Raw genomic sequence first — 18,154 nt, 5'->3', positions numbered from 1 at the left:
ATAATGTGGAGAAACATTTGTTCTTTTAGAGCACTTCTTCCAGGTCTTCAGCCAGATCAGCTTCTTGAACTCCCAAACTTACCTAAATGACAAGCGTGTGCATTCAGAGAGAGTTTTCTACCAGCATGAATTCCATTTACCACTCCCAGTTGACTTAGATTTGAATGCTATGCTTCATAGAGCTGAAATACTAACAGAAACCTAGCCAAAACAACTGTTTTGGGTTATGAGCTCCAAAATTTGTTTGGGGCTTCTTTCTACACAGATTTGCTGATGCAGAAAATAATCAGCAGGAACAACCATCCCACTTTCAGACTCAGTGGACCCAGCTATGTATACAGTAGGAAGCAGTGCTGCATAGCAAGGTCTTGTACTAGAGACAATATAAATACACTAAACTTGCAGCATTTTACTTCAGACTAGTCCTTGCCTGGTCCTGCAGACTGAAAACAAGTTGAGTGCATTCTCCAACTTGGTTTCATCTGAAAAAAACTCAAGCTCATGTAATCATTCTGCAATGCAAACCCTCATAAAAGCAGGAATGAGTAAAGCCAAAAGTTCAGATCTGATCCTAACACCAAGACAGCTGTGTGCACCCTGTACACTCGTTGATCTTTCACATTAAGTTGACTTCTGTTCAGTATTAAGCTGTCCTTCAGTCTGAAAGAACTGTCAGACAGACCCCTCAAACTTGTGCCTAACCAGCTTTCCAAACAGAAGTAGGGACGAGATCCTAAGAGCTAAGCCGCTGTGCTCTACACTGAGGGTAAAAATTTCAGCAATGATATATCTGATGAATGAGCCAAAAGACATCCTAATAATACTGATAACTATGTGACAGAAGACAAAAATTGTTTATGATGAGAGGGGATTCTTGCATGTGGTAAGAGGTGACAGTTATAGCAGCTGTATGTGCCATAAATGAAAAGCGGTGAGCGCCCAGCATGACCATCTTCCCCTCCTTCAATACTCCAGGATCAGCAGCTACACAGCTGATGAATTTTCAGTGAAAAAAACACTCTAATCTTCCAACAGACGCTTACATAATGCCATTTGTAGAATATAAAAGAATGTTTTTCAAGGCCTGTAAGTACCGAACAACTTAACAGGCAACAGCAGTGATCAGAGCAGATCTGAAGTGCACCAGAAACACAGGGTGGATCATGACCAGTTGATCTCACCACTTTGCAAATCAATCCTGTTTGTGGTTCAATAAGTAAAAAGTAAAGTCTCAAGGTGGAATTTCAAGTGTAGAATCATAGAATGGCTTGTGTTGAAAAGGGCCACAATGATCGTCCAGTTTCAATTCCCCTGCTGTGTGCAGGGTCGCCAGCTACCAGACCAGGCTGCCCAGAGCTGCATCCAGCCTGGCCTTGAATGCCTCCAGGGATGGGGCATCCACAACCTCCCTGGGCAACCTGTTCCAGCATGTCCATCACCACCCTCAGAGTGAAAAGCTTCCTCCTAATCTAAAACTTCCTTCCTAAACCTCCCCGTCTCAGTTTAAAGCCATTCCCCCTTGTCCTATTACTGTCCACCCTCATAAACAAGTAAAGTAAAAAAGCAAAAAAGTAAATTTGCTCAGAAACAATTCTTTAATTTTTTATATTTTAAAATTTGCTATTGTTCTTTAAAACACCAGCTTGGTACACAGTGCTTACCACACAAAAAGAAGCAGGCCTGCCTGAGCTCTAACTATCCAGACCTCCGGCTGAGAACATGCAGGAACAAGAAATTCTGAAGTCGCTTCAAGAGCTTCTCATGTAAAATCTGAAAATTCAGTTCCATTTAGTCAAAGCCCATCTGTGCATGCGTAACAGAGATAAAACTGTTCTGTGCAGCCAGCAAGTGTACAAGGAACCAAACAAGTGCATTTTTAAAAAAATATATATATTAAAAAGACTCCAAAGCAACAAGATCGTATTGTGCCAATAGGATTGTGTGGGCTTCTCAAAACTCATGCCAAACTTTAATGATGAAAAAAGTCACCAAAGTTGATACAGCTGTTCGCAAAATGGCTATCTTCCATTTCAGATAGGAATATACTACACAGTATAAGATTCAGTTTAAGGAAAACTTTTCATATTAAAAATGCTGAGGGTAAAAAACATTCAGCTGGTTATCAAGTTTACAAGGGCTTCACCAGAAGTAATGCATCCTATTTTATGGTGTTGGCCCACAGCATCAGAGGCAGGTGCTGGTGGAAGGGCAGTAAGGGCTGAACCTTCCCACCAGCATCCCGTTAAGTGTTGTTACTGTGTGATGGATGGCAGCAGAGGGACGCTCTGGCAAAACGGTGTCACAGATGGAGGTGTGTGTAGAGCAAAGGTGTGTCACTGAAGTCCTCCGTGTGGAAAAATGGCACCCACTGAGATTCACTGATGCTTGTTGAACACTTATGGAGACCAAGCAGTGGATGTGAGCACGGGGAGGTGATGTGTGGTGCGTTCCAGCAGTGGTGACAGTGAGGTGAAAGACAAGTCACGTTCTGGATGGCCATGCAGATTTTTACTAGCATGGTGTGCAGACTCTTGTTCATCATAGCCAAAGTGTTGAAAAGCAGTGTTTTGTAGCTGAGAATTTGCTCTCTCAAGCAGTGTTATTGTGCTCTTCTTATCTGTTACGATCTCCATGGAAATAAATACGAGGCATTTCTTTTGGAGTTTCCTGTTTATACTGGCAGATGAAATTCAGTGTTGATAAATACAAAGCAATGTGTATTTACATTTGAATAAATCTGACAATATAGATGTATGGGTAGGCTCTAAAATAAACAGTGTTCAGGTAAAGAGGGTCTTTTTAAAAATGTCCTTCCAACTCCAACAGCTGTCAACAAGTTACCGAGTCTTAAGAAAGAACAGGAAAGTAAATTTAATTTTGACATTGCTTAAATGCAAAGTTTACTTTTGTCTGCATTACTCTATTTCTTGTTGCGCCATCTGAGAGTTTTGCAAAACTGAAGAAGATAAAGAGAAGGATGGCAGAGTAATCAAAGGAAAACAAATGCTTCTGTAGAAAGAGATTTGACGTAGTTCCAGCCCTTCAGACAGAAGAGACTGCTCGGTGCTGTGGGGCACCTCTATTACAGATGTTGCTGAAATCATAAGGATGGTGTCAGTAGGCAGCAAATTGTTTCTTTTGATAGAGGAATTTGATGACAGGTATAATTGCTTTTTTTCCCTGCAGGTGTGGTTGAATTCTGGACCTTGTTTGTGTGGTCACAGTCAAGAGACCTGAATGAACAGATTTCATATAGTTTCCTGGAGGGTAGATCTGTTGGGGAATATTAAACATAAGGTTCATCTGCGATGGTTGACCCTGAAGTTATTAGTGCCCAAACGTGAGAGGGACATATCAGTTCCTGGTACGTCCTCTGTGTGCTAAGCATCTCCGTGCCTCCTCACTGAGGGAAGCGCTAGATTTAGTTCCAGAATAGGAAGTCCTTCTAGGAAAATAAATATATTTTGAATATTGTCCACCAGTGCTCCCCGGGTTAAGCAGAATTGTACTGACTGCACAGGAGGTGAGAACTGTTGTTCAGAGGGTTTTATGAAGGCAGTGTGTCTGCTCCATAGACCTGCAGCTGAAGGATTCCTCCTGCTGGGAGGTGCTGCCTCCGGGTAGGAGCAAAGGCTGTTGAGCTTGCAACATTTGTATCCTAACCAATTTATGACTGATTCTTAAGGCCCGCAAGGTTAGCAGCATGAGTGAACCTGAAACTGCCTGTATGGAGTGCTAAGTGATGATACCTGCTAGTGAGTGATCTCTTCTCTCAGTGCTCTATTCCTAATTAGAAACAGATAATTTCAGGTTTCAGCAAGACTGGGGAAAAGGTCCAGGGTTCTTGAGAAATATCTCTGCTGCTCTTACAGCTATTCATTGTGTGTTGGCTAATCTGCATCTTTCACTATCTCAGCCATTGCAGCCCTGGAAGCAGTAGTGGAAAACTGTTCTAGTGAGAATATTGCCTAAAAGAGGGGAGAGCATTGTTCTCCAGTGCATCCATTTGATTACATGATGATGTATATGATGACAGGAGAGTTCTTGACACCTGTCCTGCTTCCTATTCACATATCACTGGTTTTCCATCAGTATCAGATTTCTTCTAGACTCTAGGCTCAGATGAATTTATGTAATGATTATATAGGAAGAGACTGGTATTCTAAAAATCCAGTTATGCATCATTACAGGAGAAAATGAAAATATTTTGTGTGTTGTTTATCCCTAAGGACTGCATTAAAATGTTTGGAATTTTAATCTAGAAGTGTGGTTAATGAAATGTGCTGAAGGTCTGTGTCATCTTGTGCAAAGAGATAAGCTTTCAGGTTGTTGCTGGGAGTTTGGCACACAAGCTGAGCAAGCAGCAGTTGTGGTCGGAGCTTCTGTCACCTGTACTGCAGCATAGCTGCATCTGCTTTTCTGTGTCTACAAATTCTTTAAAATATGAGGGTTCTGACAGTTTATTTATGTAAAGCTGCTTACAGATGGGTACCTTAAGTGTTGTTGTTTTTTATATTTCTCATGCACTGAAAAATTGGAGGGGGAGGAGCCTTTTCCTGGGAGGTCCGGTAGTTCCGCATTATTGCTGGGGTAGATCATATATTTGTAAATGAGCAGGAGGACATCTCAATCTTTGTTAAACCAAGTAAACGTATCACAAACAAAAACAAAACCACTGTCCTTTACTCACACTGTTTTCTAGTTTTGTGATTTTGGAACTAAGTGCTCTAAGTTGTTAAGGACTGCGGCGAATGAAGTTGGTGTCAATGTAAGTATTTCTGTTAGTTGGTAGAATGAGGAGGGCAGCTCCTGCGATTGTTAGCTATGTGGTGCTTGTTTCCATTCCAAGAAGCTGATTAAGGTCCCCCGCTTTGCTCACCAAGGCTCCTGAGACAGTGCTGTGGCTGCTCTTAACCTGGTGATGACAGCCTCAGGTGATCAGTTGCTCTGATTCCTCGTTTGCTCTTCTGTTAATGTGGATACGAACTTCAGTTATGTTTGGTGAAGGTTCAGATATTAAATCCATGAATCTTTGCAGGTGCAGGATACAGTGTGCCTGTATCAGGGTTGAGTTGTTTTTAAGCCACGAATAGGGAAACTGTTTTGATGCTGATACTGATAACTGAGTGAGGGGAAAAATAGACAGAACAGACACTTGTGAACTGCAAGGCGGATGTGTTTCAAAGTCATTATGAACAGTCACGCAATTAAAACGTATGATTGAAGTAGCAGTGTTTTGGGAAAACGTGTTTCTGTTCTCTTAGCCATGGGTTTGTCAGCTGGAAAAATAACTTTATGTCTGTGAGATGACCCTTTGCCTAAGCAGAAGGGTGGACAAATGTGACAAATGTGTGTTTATTACACTTGACATACTCGACCCAAAGGCTTGTTTTCTCACTTTAGACATGTTCATTGACATCTGTTCTGAGTAACTCTTTGAAGAGTTGTATAAAATAAGGTATCTTTCTTTTTAATATTTTTAGTTATGTTTTTAATTTTTTTTCTTTTATTTTCATGCTTGCCATGTAAAATCCTTTCAGAAAGCAACAGTAAACTGTAAGTAAATGGAATGAAAGTTATCCAACAATTGTTTAATTGTATAATGCAAAATGCAAAACCAAAGTAATGAAAGACTACAATTATATTGGAGGCTTGTGGAAGGGATTCATTTAATAATTAATGGAGGAAAAGTTCAGTGGCACAGTACATGACAGTAGTAGGAGGAAATGTACTACTGCACATTTACTTCCTTTTCAGCTAGAAGGATTCACCTGCTTTATACACATAAATCTCTCCAAAAGAAGTGCCTCCTATTTATTTTCTTGGAAACTACAACAGATACAGTAGTGCGATAGCACTGTTTGTTAGAGCAAATTCTTATCTACAAAACGATATTTTACAACACAGTCACCACCATCAGCTACGCAGTGATGAAAAATAACTTGTGTGCCATGCTTATAAAAATCTGCACCAGCAGAGGTGGCCCACTGTTGTCGCTGCTGAATGCACCACTCACAGCCTCCCTGTGCTCACATCCACTGCTTGGTCTCCACAGACGTTCACCAAGTGTCAGTGAATGTCAGTGGCTGCCATTTTTTTGCATGGCGGAGTTTGGCGATGTGTCTTTGCTCCATATATGCTTCGATGTCGGAGTGCCTCTCTGCTGCCATCTATCACATAGCAATAAAGTTCAATGGAATAGTGGTGGGACGATTCAGACTCTACTACTGCGCCACCACCATCTACCTCTGATGTTGTGGGCCAACATCATAAAATAGGAGAAACTACTTTTGGAGTTGCTGTTGTGTAATGATGAGTCTTCCATCAGGGTACAGTCTGTCATGATACTGAATGTAGACATTGATGACATCCTTTGTTTACATAGCAGCTTAAATTGCTACTGACTCATTTTAAACATCAGGATACTGGGCAAGTTTGATAAGCAGTTCTGCAAGAACCTAATGTGGTGACTGCAGGGTACTGCTTTGGAGTTGGAGCAGTTTCAGACAGAGTACAGATGGGGAGAAAAACTTACTGAGACTAGCTGTGCTGCGAAGGGCTTTTGAGATTCTGATGGTCGGAATGGTATACATGAGTCCACAGTGTGCACCTGAAGACCAGATGGCCAACGCTGTCTTGCACTGCATCAGTAGTGGCGTGGCCAGCAGGGAGAGGGAAGGGATTGTTGCTCCGTGCTCTGCCCTCATGAGGCCCCACCTGCAGTACTGCATCCACACCTGGGGCCCCCAGTGCAAGACAGACATGGAGCTGTTGGAGATGGTCCAGAGTGGAGCTATGGAGATGCTCAGAAGGCTGGAGCATCTCCTTCAAAGAAAGCCTGAAGGAGCTGGGCTTATTTAGCTTGAAGAAGAGAGGGCTCCAGGGCAGCATCATTGTGGCCTTCCTGATTAACAAGAGGGAGGCTGACTTTTTACACAGTCTAATAGTGATAGGACAAAGGGGAATATCTTTAAACTTAAAAGAAGGGAGATTTAGGTTAGACATCAGGAGAGAATCCTTTACTCAGAGGGCGGTGAGGCCCTAGCACAGGCTGCCTAGAGAAGCTGTGTATGTCTCATCTCCAGAGCTATCCAAGGCTGGGTTGGATGGGGCTCTGGGCAGCTTGAGCTGGTGGATGGCAGCTCTGCCCCATGGCGGGGGCCTGGAACTTGTTGATCTATAAGGTCCCTTCCAACCCAAACCATTCTGTGATTCTGTAATGAATCGTTTGCTGGAACCTGCGGATTGAGGTAGGCCGATGCTGTGAGGAGAGCTGTTCATTCCCCTTAACAGCGTATAACTGGATTTCTCAAAGTCAGTTCTACTATTTTTCTGCTTTTTTTTTTTTCTTTCTATTTTTTTTTTGTTTTCCTCCCCTAATGGGTAAGTCAGAGTGGGAGTGATAGAACTTGGTGTTTCATCTGAAAGCTGAAAACGCCCCCCAAAAATTCCGTCAATTTAATATTTGGAAGCAGCATTTTTTTTTATCAGTGGTAACATTCTATCTTGGAACACAAGAAAGAAAATCAGCCATGCTGTTAAGATTTGAGGCTTTCAAACTGAATGTTTTGACTTGCAGGCAGGTCAGTGAAATATTACTTATTTAAAATTTAAATGTAGTAGTGATAAGCAAACAAAAAATGCCACGTAATTTTTTTTTACTCTGTTCATAAGAGATGCTAAGTAGATTTATGATTAAGAACATGTGAAATGGCTAATTCATTCCCAGCTTTTCTGGGTGGGTAGAAGGACATTTTTTTTTTTTTCCCTCTGATAATGTTTGAAGTCTGTAGCATCCAGCACTTTGCCTTCTATGTGTTGAAGTCCATGCAGATGGTGTGTGAAACTGGTAAACACAGAGTAAAAGTGTTCTGTCGGGTTTCTTTAATTTTTGCACACAGTGAGAAAAGATTATGAAAAGATAAAAATCTTATTTAAAGTAATTCCTTAAGCTGTGTAGAATAAATCATTGTAAGCCTGATTTGTTGTGCTTGACTGTATGTCAAAATGGCAAACCTACAGCGTGTTTTGCTTTGTGTGTGGGGGGAAGTTGCATATATTTTCTGGCTTTTTAATCCTATTTAAAGGAAGTCTTTTTCGTCTGTTTCATCAGAAATTCATAGTCCATCCTCAGCATCTCTGGGTGACTGCAGAAGACATAGAATTGTGGCCTCACAGCAGATTGGAAGTTGAGCGAGTTGAGGGTAAAAACTTATGAAAAGTTTAATATGAAGTTTAATATAATAAATATATATGTATATATAAAGTATAATAAATAAATATGAAATATTTATTCAAAATAGTAGAGATTTCTATTTTGAACATGAAAATCTCAGGAAATGAAAGTAGTATGACTTCAGAAATAAAGAAACTTGAAGGTATTTGCACTATGTTGGCATAAGGAATAGAAGCACTTCAATTATGACGTAGGAAGAGGAGAAGTGGAATATTTTAACATGGAAGTTTTCGCGTACCACTAGAAATGCAGAAAATGCATTGCTCCGTTAAAATATGTAATGCAGGTGATTTTCCAGCCAGAGTAGATAAAGATAAATGGGTCTGAAAGCTTGCATGCAGAATGTTAGTGCTATGTTTGGGTGTTCATGGAATATTGGATGGTTGAAGGTCTATAGTGAAATACTGAGTTAGTGAATGCAGTGCTGTTGGCAGCTGCTGCTTTGTGAGAAGTAGCATGTATTTGAATAATCCTGATTTTTATGGCTTCTTTCACAGCTTGTTTAGTCTAGCCTTAGAAGAGAAACATAAAGTAATATACCATCAGATATTTCTTTCAAGGGAGAGGGGAAAGATAGGAGAGAGCTTAATTTTTAATTACTAGAATTATTGGTAACATCTTTATTTTAATTTCTTTAGACTATGTCTGAATGTATCCAGCTCTCATTTGCTGTTTGTAGAATTGGCATTTACACGGTAAGGCAATATTCTAACTAAGTAACTTTTGTTAGTGTTGACTCCACTATGCTGAAATTACATAGTTTTTTGGGGGGGGGATTGGGATTAATTAATGCAGTTAGTAAAAGGGGTTTGATTTATTAGTTTCCATAAGCATAAAGCAGCATGATTTATCCAGATGGAGCTTTTTTGAATACAAAGATGGGGGAAAAAAAAAAAAAAGAAAAAAAAAAAAAGAAAAAAAAAAGTTTTACAGTTTAATTAAAAGGTGAAGAAAAATCCTACCAATCTCTTGAGGTAAGAAAAACTGGAATTCTTACACACAAGTTACAGATAATTCAGGCCTAACTTAATGGCTGGAGGGTTTGTGTACTTTGCTTTGAAATATCCGTTATGTCTGAGCAATGTGGTGTATTAAAATGGTAGCTAAATGTATATGCTGCTGTAAGCTAAGCCTTGAGTACCGTAATGTTATCCAAGTACTGTTGTTAAATCTCTCAAACCTTAATTAAGTCATTCCAAAGAAAAATGTTATTTCATGCTACTTCAAAAGTGAATGTCCCAAAGGGCTGGGTTTTCCTTTAAATTTCACCTTCCTCCTAATTGCTTATTTTATTATGATGAAAATAGATAAAAATTAATTGAGTAAGCTCTATTTACATGTTATATATACAACACTTGCCTGAATCATACTTCGAATCATGGAGCTTTTGAAGTGAGAGTGCTGCTCCTACTGTTAATACTACTTAGGAAGAAACCCGTAGCATGCCATCTCCTATTTTAGTAGGTGGTAAAGGCCAAGGGTGTGTGAATTTTGAACAGTTGTGATGCTGTTCAAAAGCCACATACTGGTGATGCTTACTTGGGAACTGAACTGCAAAGCATAATATTTGTTTTTATTCCTAGAATTCAGTACCAGCTGGTATTTAGTATCTCCCAGAGTGTCCAATCCACACCTTTCTATGGTTCCACACCTTTCTGTTTGCCTGTGTTTCATTTTCAGCAGCTAACAGACTCTGTTCTATGTAAGAGAACTTAACAGATTTGGGAAGTATATACAAAATAGTCCTGGAAGAAAGTGCTACCTGCATTAAAAGAGTTGTTTAACTGTGGTATTTAAAATCCTTAGCAAGATCTTTCTCCAAATTCTTACATGATAAGAGTATGCTTATCTTGAAGTATCAGAACAGGCTACAGCATGAGGTTTTAATGGCTGCAAACTATGCAGACCATCTGCCAGCTCTTTAAAAGGCAGTACTAAGCTGTCCAAATTCATTTGAGAGGACGTCGTCTATAATTGTGTGTGTTGCAGAATTGAGTACAAGCAACATGTCAGAATAGTCACTCTGATAATAATTTGTTCTGTTTAGGTTTAAAATAGATAAATTTGGTGTTCTTATTGCAGTTCATTTTGAAGTGATGGTATCTGCAGTTTTAGTCGTGGCTGGATAATTGATATTTTGTTGTGGCCTTTATTCAGCCATAACCCTTAATTTCACTGAACATTTTACAAGATACAAATCACTTATGAGAGCACGAAAGGGATGGATTTCCTTGACTGCTGGAACTGCAAGTGAGGAGGCTGATGAATACGCTTTAGAGCATACAGAGATGTGCTGCTGTGGATGAAGTATAGAGAGAAGACACACCTTATGTGTAAAGTGTATGCAAAATTAAAAGAGCTGCTGTGGGAAAGTGCTTGTTGTGTAGAGTACTTGTGTATCAAAAAGTGCCTGCTTTTAGATAAGTGGTGTTCAGTTGATCTGGCTGAGGAGGGTGTCTGAATGGCCTTGGTTTCTGTGTTAAGGGAGAGAACTGCTGATGCGAACACTATGTGGAAATGAAGTGTGATCGTTCCTCTCTCCACATTTTGTTGTGTTCTTGCTCAGTCATGTAACTCAGTCCCTGGATTTGTTGCTCAGGTATGCGAGCAATCTGTCAACCAGCAAATACAGTGCTCAGCACTGATAGTCATGAAACAAAATTAAGCATCCAATGTTCTGTTTTATCAATCCCTTATATCTTGTATTCTGTACTTTCTACTGCTTGTTGTTTTGCAGATTTAACAGATTTTTTATTTTTTATTTTTATTTTTTACAAAAAACTAGGCAGTTTGTCAAGTACTAGTCCTTGGCAATTCCATGTGTTCAGTTTGGACTCTATTATTTGGACACTTCCTGTTCTGCACGTCCTTGTACAGCACTATAAGTATCTTGTAAAGACTTGTAGTCCTTTGGACTACAGACATCTCAATTGTTAGTCTGTTATCAGGCTGCTTATCAGTAACTCTCTTGAGTACCCATTACTTCAGCTGTACTACTGCATTAACAAGGCTTCCTGTTTTTCAGGCCCGTACAGATTACGAGAAGGAGGAAGGGTTTATATAGATATCTATATCAGAAGTGACTGTGTCGCTTTCAGTTGCTGTGACTACGAGGCTAGAGCTTTGTTCTCTTGGGCTAGGAAGAACATAGGTCCTTGCAAAACTGCAGAAAGATGTGGTACCCATTTATGGGGGGATAAAACTAGATGAGATGTTTTTCTCCTTCTCCCAAGGACTGTATCTACAATGATGGTTAATGTGCAAACTACATAGGTATTTGTGAGGAACTAATACTGAGAGGTGTCCTAAAATGAAAAGATGATAAGGAACTGAAATTGAATATTTGGGGTTAGAAAACAACCAACAGCCAACCAACCAAAATAGAGCTCCATTTCCTCTGTGAGCCTGGCACAACGAGTACCTTCTTGGCAGAAGTACCAGTATCAGACTTTGTCTTTGTTCAGCTTTACTAGTCTGTGAGTCAGTGGCAGCACTAGGAACAGGTAGATGTTAGTTTCTGACTTTCCATGGTTGTGGAGATTATAAGCTCATAAGAGCTTGTAGCAAAGACAAACAGACAAACAGACATTTGTGCTGCTATCATTAACTTCTTTTCTGTGTCTGATGTATTCTTTTTAACCAAATGAAAACAGTGAAATGACTGAGAGGAGTCCAACCTACATGAGCTTCAGAGGAAGAATAATCTGAAGTTTGCTGTATTTCTTGTAAAATAGTTTTCATGGTGGTGTGTTGGCTACCTTTATAATTATTTAGGACTCCAGAGACGTTGTGGAGACAGGGTTGTATACATACATGTTGTATCTGGAGGGCCCTCTGATATTCTGTACTAGACTGTTTGTCCAAAAATACACCTTCTATCTTCCAGTGTCCCCAAGATTAAGCAAAATACTACTGATTTTCCTGTTGCATGTTGTCCTGGATAACAACAAGGACAGAAGCCTCTGCAGAGGAGAGAACTATGCAGAAAAACTTAGGAAGTCTGATCTGGGATGCATTAGGAAGAAAAAATAGAAAATAAGACTCTCCATTCTTAAAAAATCAGAAAGTAACATTTTCCTTGATTTAGAACATGGCATCAATAGACAATTAGGGAAAACTCAATTAAAACATAATTCGGATAACAAAAGTCCATCTGCAGATCTTTCTCCTCATACACCAAGTATGGCAAAACTGATGAACTGCAGCAGCATTGCATCACTGTTGGCATCTTCTTCGTGAAAATGATGAGTCATTGGTACTTTGGTTTTAGTAGCCTTTTGGTTTGAATTTGTGCAATGTGATGTGGGAATAAATGGTGTTTTATAAAGCTGTGCTCACTATGGTTTATATATAGTAAGCATTGTAAATGATGCAAATGTTGTCCTCTTAGTTCTCTAGTTTACTTTGGATTAACTTACATTTGTCATTGTTTATAATGACATTGATAAATTAATGTTTTGAAAATGGCTTGACTGGAATCAACTGTTATTCCAAGGAATTTTTCTGGTATTAAAAGAAGACAGAATTAACATTTATTCATGAAGTGGTGAAGGGAAAGCTCTTAAGAGAAGCCAGCTGTGGTGGTAACTAAAGGCAGTCATGGAACAGAAGGTAATAATGGGGAGTGTGTTTGGAAAGATTCATGAGGCAGCCTGTAACTTACAGTATAGAAGGCTTCCTGTGCGACTCTTCCTCTCTCTGACGAGGTTTCCCGTTGGAAAATGCAAAGTTAAAGTAATAACAGAGCTCATATAGCATATCCTGTCTGCTCCTCCCTTTCCCATGTCATGTCCTTGACATGAGCAGCAAAACAAAGGCACAATAAGGCAGCAGGAAAAAATCCTTTTATGTTCTACCCTTTGGGAAATGTGGGCAGTCCCATTCACAGTTACTGCTGATGGGTGGACTGCTGGTAAGGTATCAATGTTTCGGCTTCCAGCTTTAAATAAAAGTATTGTACTATCACCAGAGCATCTATTGGCAGTGATCTGTGTTTGGTGAAATAGCGTGCGTTTGATGTGAGTCTGTCTAATTGTTGCAAATGTGTAGCGTGCTGCTGCAATCATGTGTGTTTGAATATTTTTTTGATGCATGAGTTATTCTAAGTGTATAAATATTATTATTATTATTATTATTATTATTATTATTATTATTATTATTATTATTATTATTATTATTTTTAAATACATGAGCTAGCAGACTACTTTCCTGAAACAGAGAAACTGCTGTAACTTTTTCTTTAATCAAATGGGGAAAGCCAAGGGAGGTTTAGTGGGAAATCATCCACGCTAGGCCTGGAACGACGATGAGGACACAGTTCTCTCTCCTTTCCCTGTGCAAAGTTCACTGGTCAAAGTGAACTGTTTTTGAATTGCTGAGCAGCTGCTCCTTGTGACCGGAGCTCATGATATCTTCTGGTCAGAGAGCTCAGTAGTTTGGTCCAACCAATGCAGGTGTGACAACATTGCTATCCCTAACTGATACACTTTGTATTGACAGCCCTTTGACAACCTCTGAAAAGCAGTAACTAGTTTTATTTTATTGGGAAATTCATGATTTGCCAAATTAGCCTGTTAATTTTTGTCAGAATGAAATGTTGTCTGGCAAACTTGCATAGTGGAATGGAGCTTTGTTCTGATCTAGAGATTGTTGCATCTGACCAGTCTGCTTTTTATGATCCCTTCCTGTTTAAAGTCTCCTTGCTTTAGAAAATACCATTCTTGTTCCACAGACAATTAACTTGAAGGAGAACTAAGAAAAATGCCCAGATCACTATTACCAGAGTCTAACTCTGTTGAGTCAAGTTGCCTTTCAGTTAGTATTTATCTGTGTAGTTAGTAATCATGTCCACAAACAATATTTTGCATCTTTTTTTTGGAAGTCATAATTTCTGATCTTCACTATTGCTCTCTCTCCAAAAAAACAGTTGAGTAATGTTCTGGCAAAAAGTCGTGTTTTGCCTTTAGTAGTGGGTCTTCATGGAACATAAACTATTCCTGTAGGCTCAAGTGGCTCCGGGGTTATTGTGTGAGCATGGAATTTTCCTAATGACTTCTGCTAAGCATTTCTTTTTGGTGCAGTTTGTAGAGCTGTGTTGTTAATTTTAAAAAAATATATACATATTATTTGTAACGAATAATGGATTTTGGGTATTGAAAATGCGTATCAGAACACGGAGTTTGTCAAATTCCCATCAAACTTTTATTGGCAATATCACATACTTGAAATTTGAGCTGACCTATGACTGTGGGCTTGGAAAGACAGTAGTGAAGCATGTTGGATTCCTCAGGGTACAAATCAAGCATTTGGATTATTAAGGGGACATGAAGACTAGAAAAGATATTTCAGTGAAGGTGAAACTTTCACATTTGGGAGCCCAAAGGTGAGGATTGTGTGTAGCCAGGATGTTTGTGGCAAAGTAAATTAATTCGCAGGGAGTCTGGCTGAGCTATTCAACATTGAGGCCAGAGATTGCCTTTTATATATACTAGAAGTTGCATGAGCTGCTGAGATCCTCTACTGTGTACAGCTTCATAAATAAGAATCTAACAAGTGATATGCAAGTGGAAGTGGTGGTTAGTATTTACTGTTTATAGTAATGCATACAGCTGCTTTGATTGTATTTATTATTCTGTTACATTATTATCTGCCTGAAATTGATATTGCTTTTGACTGTAGTGAATGTAGATTGTTTATGATTTGTCTGTAGTTTGCTTTTACTGGACAACCATGGTGTTTTAGGAATTAGAATTCCAGGATGATTGTTATTTTCACATAATGAAAGTGGAAGGGTGATCAGTCTGTCCATCCGGTCTTAGCCTTGCTTTGTTACTGTGAGCTTTAAATCTTTTCTGTTTTTCTTAGACATAAAATCATAGAATGTCCTAAGCAGGAGGCGACCCACAAGCATGACTGAATCTAATGCCTGGCTCCACTCAGAACCATCTAAGATTCAAACCTTATGTCTGTCATAGTGTTGTCCAGACAATCCTTGAACTCCAGCATCTTGGTGCCATGATCACTGCCCTTGGAACCCAGGGCCCAAACAGCCCCTGGTGAAGAACTTTTTCCTAATACCTGACCTGACCCTCTCCTGACACAGCTCCATTCCATTCCTCCTGGTCCTGTTGCTGTCACCATAGGAGAGAGGAGATTAGCGCCTGTCCCTCCACTTGCCCTGTGAGGAAGCTGTAGCTGTCCTGAACATGCATGTACTGTATCATAAAGGCATTATTTAGTGTTACTATTACAACTACTACTGTAAATAGTTAACTTGTTTTCTAAAGACATCCTGCGTTTGTTCAAGAACAGATATGTTACAAGGGAAGAAGTCGTACAAGCAGGTAGTAGGTGGAATAAATTCAAGGAAATGCGTCAAATGCTACAAAATTTTGTGTGAGTTGGTTTTGTGGGAATGAAAGACCTCCGTAGTTCTCTCCATTAGTATATCTGTCTTTGGTATGTTTATGTCATGCCTTGTTGTAAAGTTGAAAAAATTGCTCAGGTATTGCAGTTAGCGGCCTACTGAATTTCATGATGCTACAGCTTCTGTATAATTACAGGCTAGTGTCTTCAGCATGCTTTGAGATTCCTTATTGGTCTAAAATGTTCCTTTTCAAGTAGCATTTTCTTTAAGGTAATGATTTAAGAGAGAAACTATTCCTGGGGAGGAGGGATTTGGTGCCTGATGCATCTTCAGCATCTATAGACAGGCCTTTTTGTTGGGAGAAAGGAAAGTGTGTTAGAGACTAGAAGACCTTGTGGAAGGTTTGTTACAGTCCTAAAAGCTGTGTGGTTCATTAGTCTCATACTGAGCGTGTGGGAAAGTACCAGGAAGACCAGCAAGGACATGAGTGACTTTTTTTTATAAGCCTTAAATTGGGAATCATTGAATTGTTTGAATTGCAAGGGACATTCAAAGGTCATCTAGTCCAACTCCCCTTCAGTGAACAGAGGCACCTACACCTAGATCAGGTTCTCAGAGCCCTGTCTAGCCTGACCTTGAGTGTCTCCAGGATCAGGTCATTCACCACCTCTCTGGGCAATCTGTTCCAGTGCTTCACAACCCTCATGAAAAATGTTCTCCTTATGTCCAGTCTAAGTCTCCTCTATTTTAGTCTGAAACCATTTATCTCTGTCCTCTCAGAGTAGACCCTGCTAAAGAGTCCATCTCCTTTAATATAGGCCCTCCCTAGATAGTAGATGGCTGAGGTTTTTGTTCACTAGTTTTAGAAGGCCAACTGTTCTAATAAGCCCCAGCTCTGTCCAGCCTGGACGCTCATCACGCTTTGCTTATTGAATAGGAAGTGTGAAGGGAGTTTGTCTGATCTGTATTTTGGATGGGAAATTAATGAGCCTCGAAGATGGAATTGTTGATTGTTACTAGCTGTTATGTCTAAAACTCAACCTGTAGAGTTTCTGAACTTTAGAATTAAATTGCCTATTTGTTTCTTTAAAGAATTCCATGTACATTAATTTTAAATCAGCTTGGTTCACTGTGTAACAGGGTGAGAAGCGGGACTTTCCTCTCTTAAGTCCAGGGGAAAAAGAAAGCCTAAGTGGTTGAAAAAGGCAAAATGTAATAATGTGAAGCCATGTTGCTTAGAGATAGAAAGGAAGAACACAAGTTACTCTTCCAGAAGTGAGAAGAAAGGAGAATCATAGGAGGATGGAATAGTAAATAGTATGTTTTATACTTCAGCAATTTGGTCTGTCACAGAAGGTACCTAAATGGTCAGTGTTTATATGGGCAGAGGCAAGTATTAATTGGGAGTTTTGTGACAGTTGCTTATTGTTGGGGACAAATATAAAAGGTAGAGATGAAAGAGTCACTTATGTGATTTAGATCATATATTCTGTAGATTTAAAGGTTAAGGAAGCATTCTCAAGACCGCGTGACTGATTTCTGAAGGGAAATTGATCGATGAATTGATAGTTTTGTTGTGGGAGTTTGAAAATAGAGGATTATGGGAAAGAGGCTTGCTTCCTGGTCAGCTCCTTGGCTAAATGTCTTCCATATATATGAAATTGCAGTCATGCAAATTACTGTTATTTATGACTGCTTTTAATTCCTCAATTCAAATATTCATTATTTTATCTGTTTCCATTTATTCATTGTTTTATCTGTTGTTATCAGCCTGTTAAATTATCCTTTAACCGTTAGATAGAGTTTTCTCACACCTCTGTTGTTGTTCTGCTCTACTCATCACTTCGGCCCCACTCGTCACTTCTGTCATGACTGAAGTAATGCTTTTTCTTCTCCGTGATTCATTTTCCTTGTATCTCATACTTGATTCTTAATGTTGATTTGTTCACTTCCTCCAGATTTAGCACGGGGTATTAACTTCTTCAGTTGTTTGTTGGGATGGGTGTGGTGTTATAAAGGTATGTTTGTGTGCAGATGAAACATTTTGAGGTATGCTAGAATTCCTCTCCCAAATTCCATTAATAACTACTTTTTTTTAAAGCACATTTCACATTGTAGTGACAAGCTGAGTGGTGCAGCTGACATGCTAGAGGAAAAGGATGCTATCTAGGGGGACATGGACAGTCTTGAGAGGGGGGCCCATGCCAAAACTGTGAAGCTCAACAAAGCCAAGTGCGAGGTCCTACATCTGGACTGAGACAATCTCAAGCACAAATACAATCTGAGTGGAGGTTGCCTTAAGAACAGCTCTGAGGAGAAGGATTTGTAAGTGTCAGTTGATGAAAGCACTGTATGAGCCAGCAATGTGCACTTGCAGCCCAGAAGGCCAACCGTATCCTGGGTTGCATCAGGAGAAACGTGACCAGGTTGAGGGAGGTGATTCTGACCCTGTACTGTACTCCTGTGAAATCCTCTCTGGAGTACAGCATCCAGTTCTGGGGGTCCCGACACAAGAAGGACATCGAGCAGTTGGAGCAGGTCCAGAGGAGGGC

General features: G+C 39.7%; 1 protein-coding gene across 5 annotated transcripts in view; it reads left to right on the top strand.

Annotated features, from left to right (window-relative positions):
• The window catches only part of ARL15 (ARF like GTPase 15), a 219,273-nt gene that overhangs the window by 5,306 nt on the left and 195,813 nt on the right, over positions 1–18,154 (top strand). For 3 of the 5 annotated variants that reach the window (XM_072360063.1, XM_072360065.1, XM_072360066.1), the window contains 2 exons: positions 8,114–8,204; positions 8,875–8,931. The exons of the other annotated variants lie outside the window; for them this stretch is intronic. In XM_072360063.1, the coding sequence (XP_072216164.1) occupies positions 8,878–8,931 (54 nt within the window). In that variant the 5' untranslated portion in view covers positions 8,114–8,204; positions 8,875–8,877. The remainder of the gene's footprint in view (positions 1–8,113; positions 8,205–8,874; positions 8,932–18,154) is intronic. 5 annotated transcript variants of the gene reach the window in all.

The sequence above is a fragment of the Excalfactoria chinensis genome, chromosome Z (genome assembly GCF_039878825.1).
Source record: "Excalfactoria chinensis isolate bCotChi1 chromosome Z, bCotChi1.hap2, whole genome shotgun sequence".
Lineage (NCBI taxonomy): Eukaryota > Metazoa > Chordata > Aves > Galliformes > Phasianidae > Excalfactoria > Excalfactoria chinensis.
This window is presented reverse-complemented; position numbering and strand designations above follow the sequence as displayed.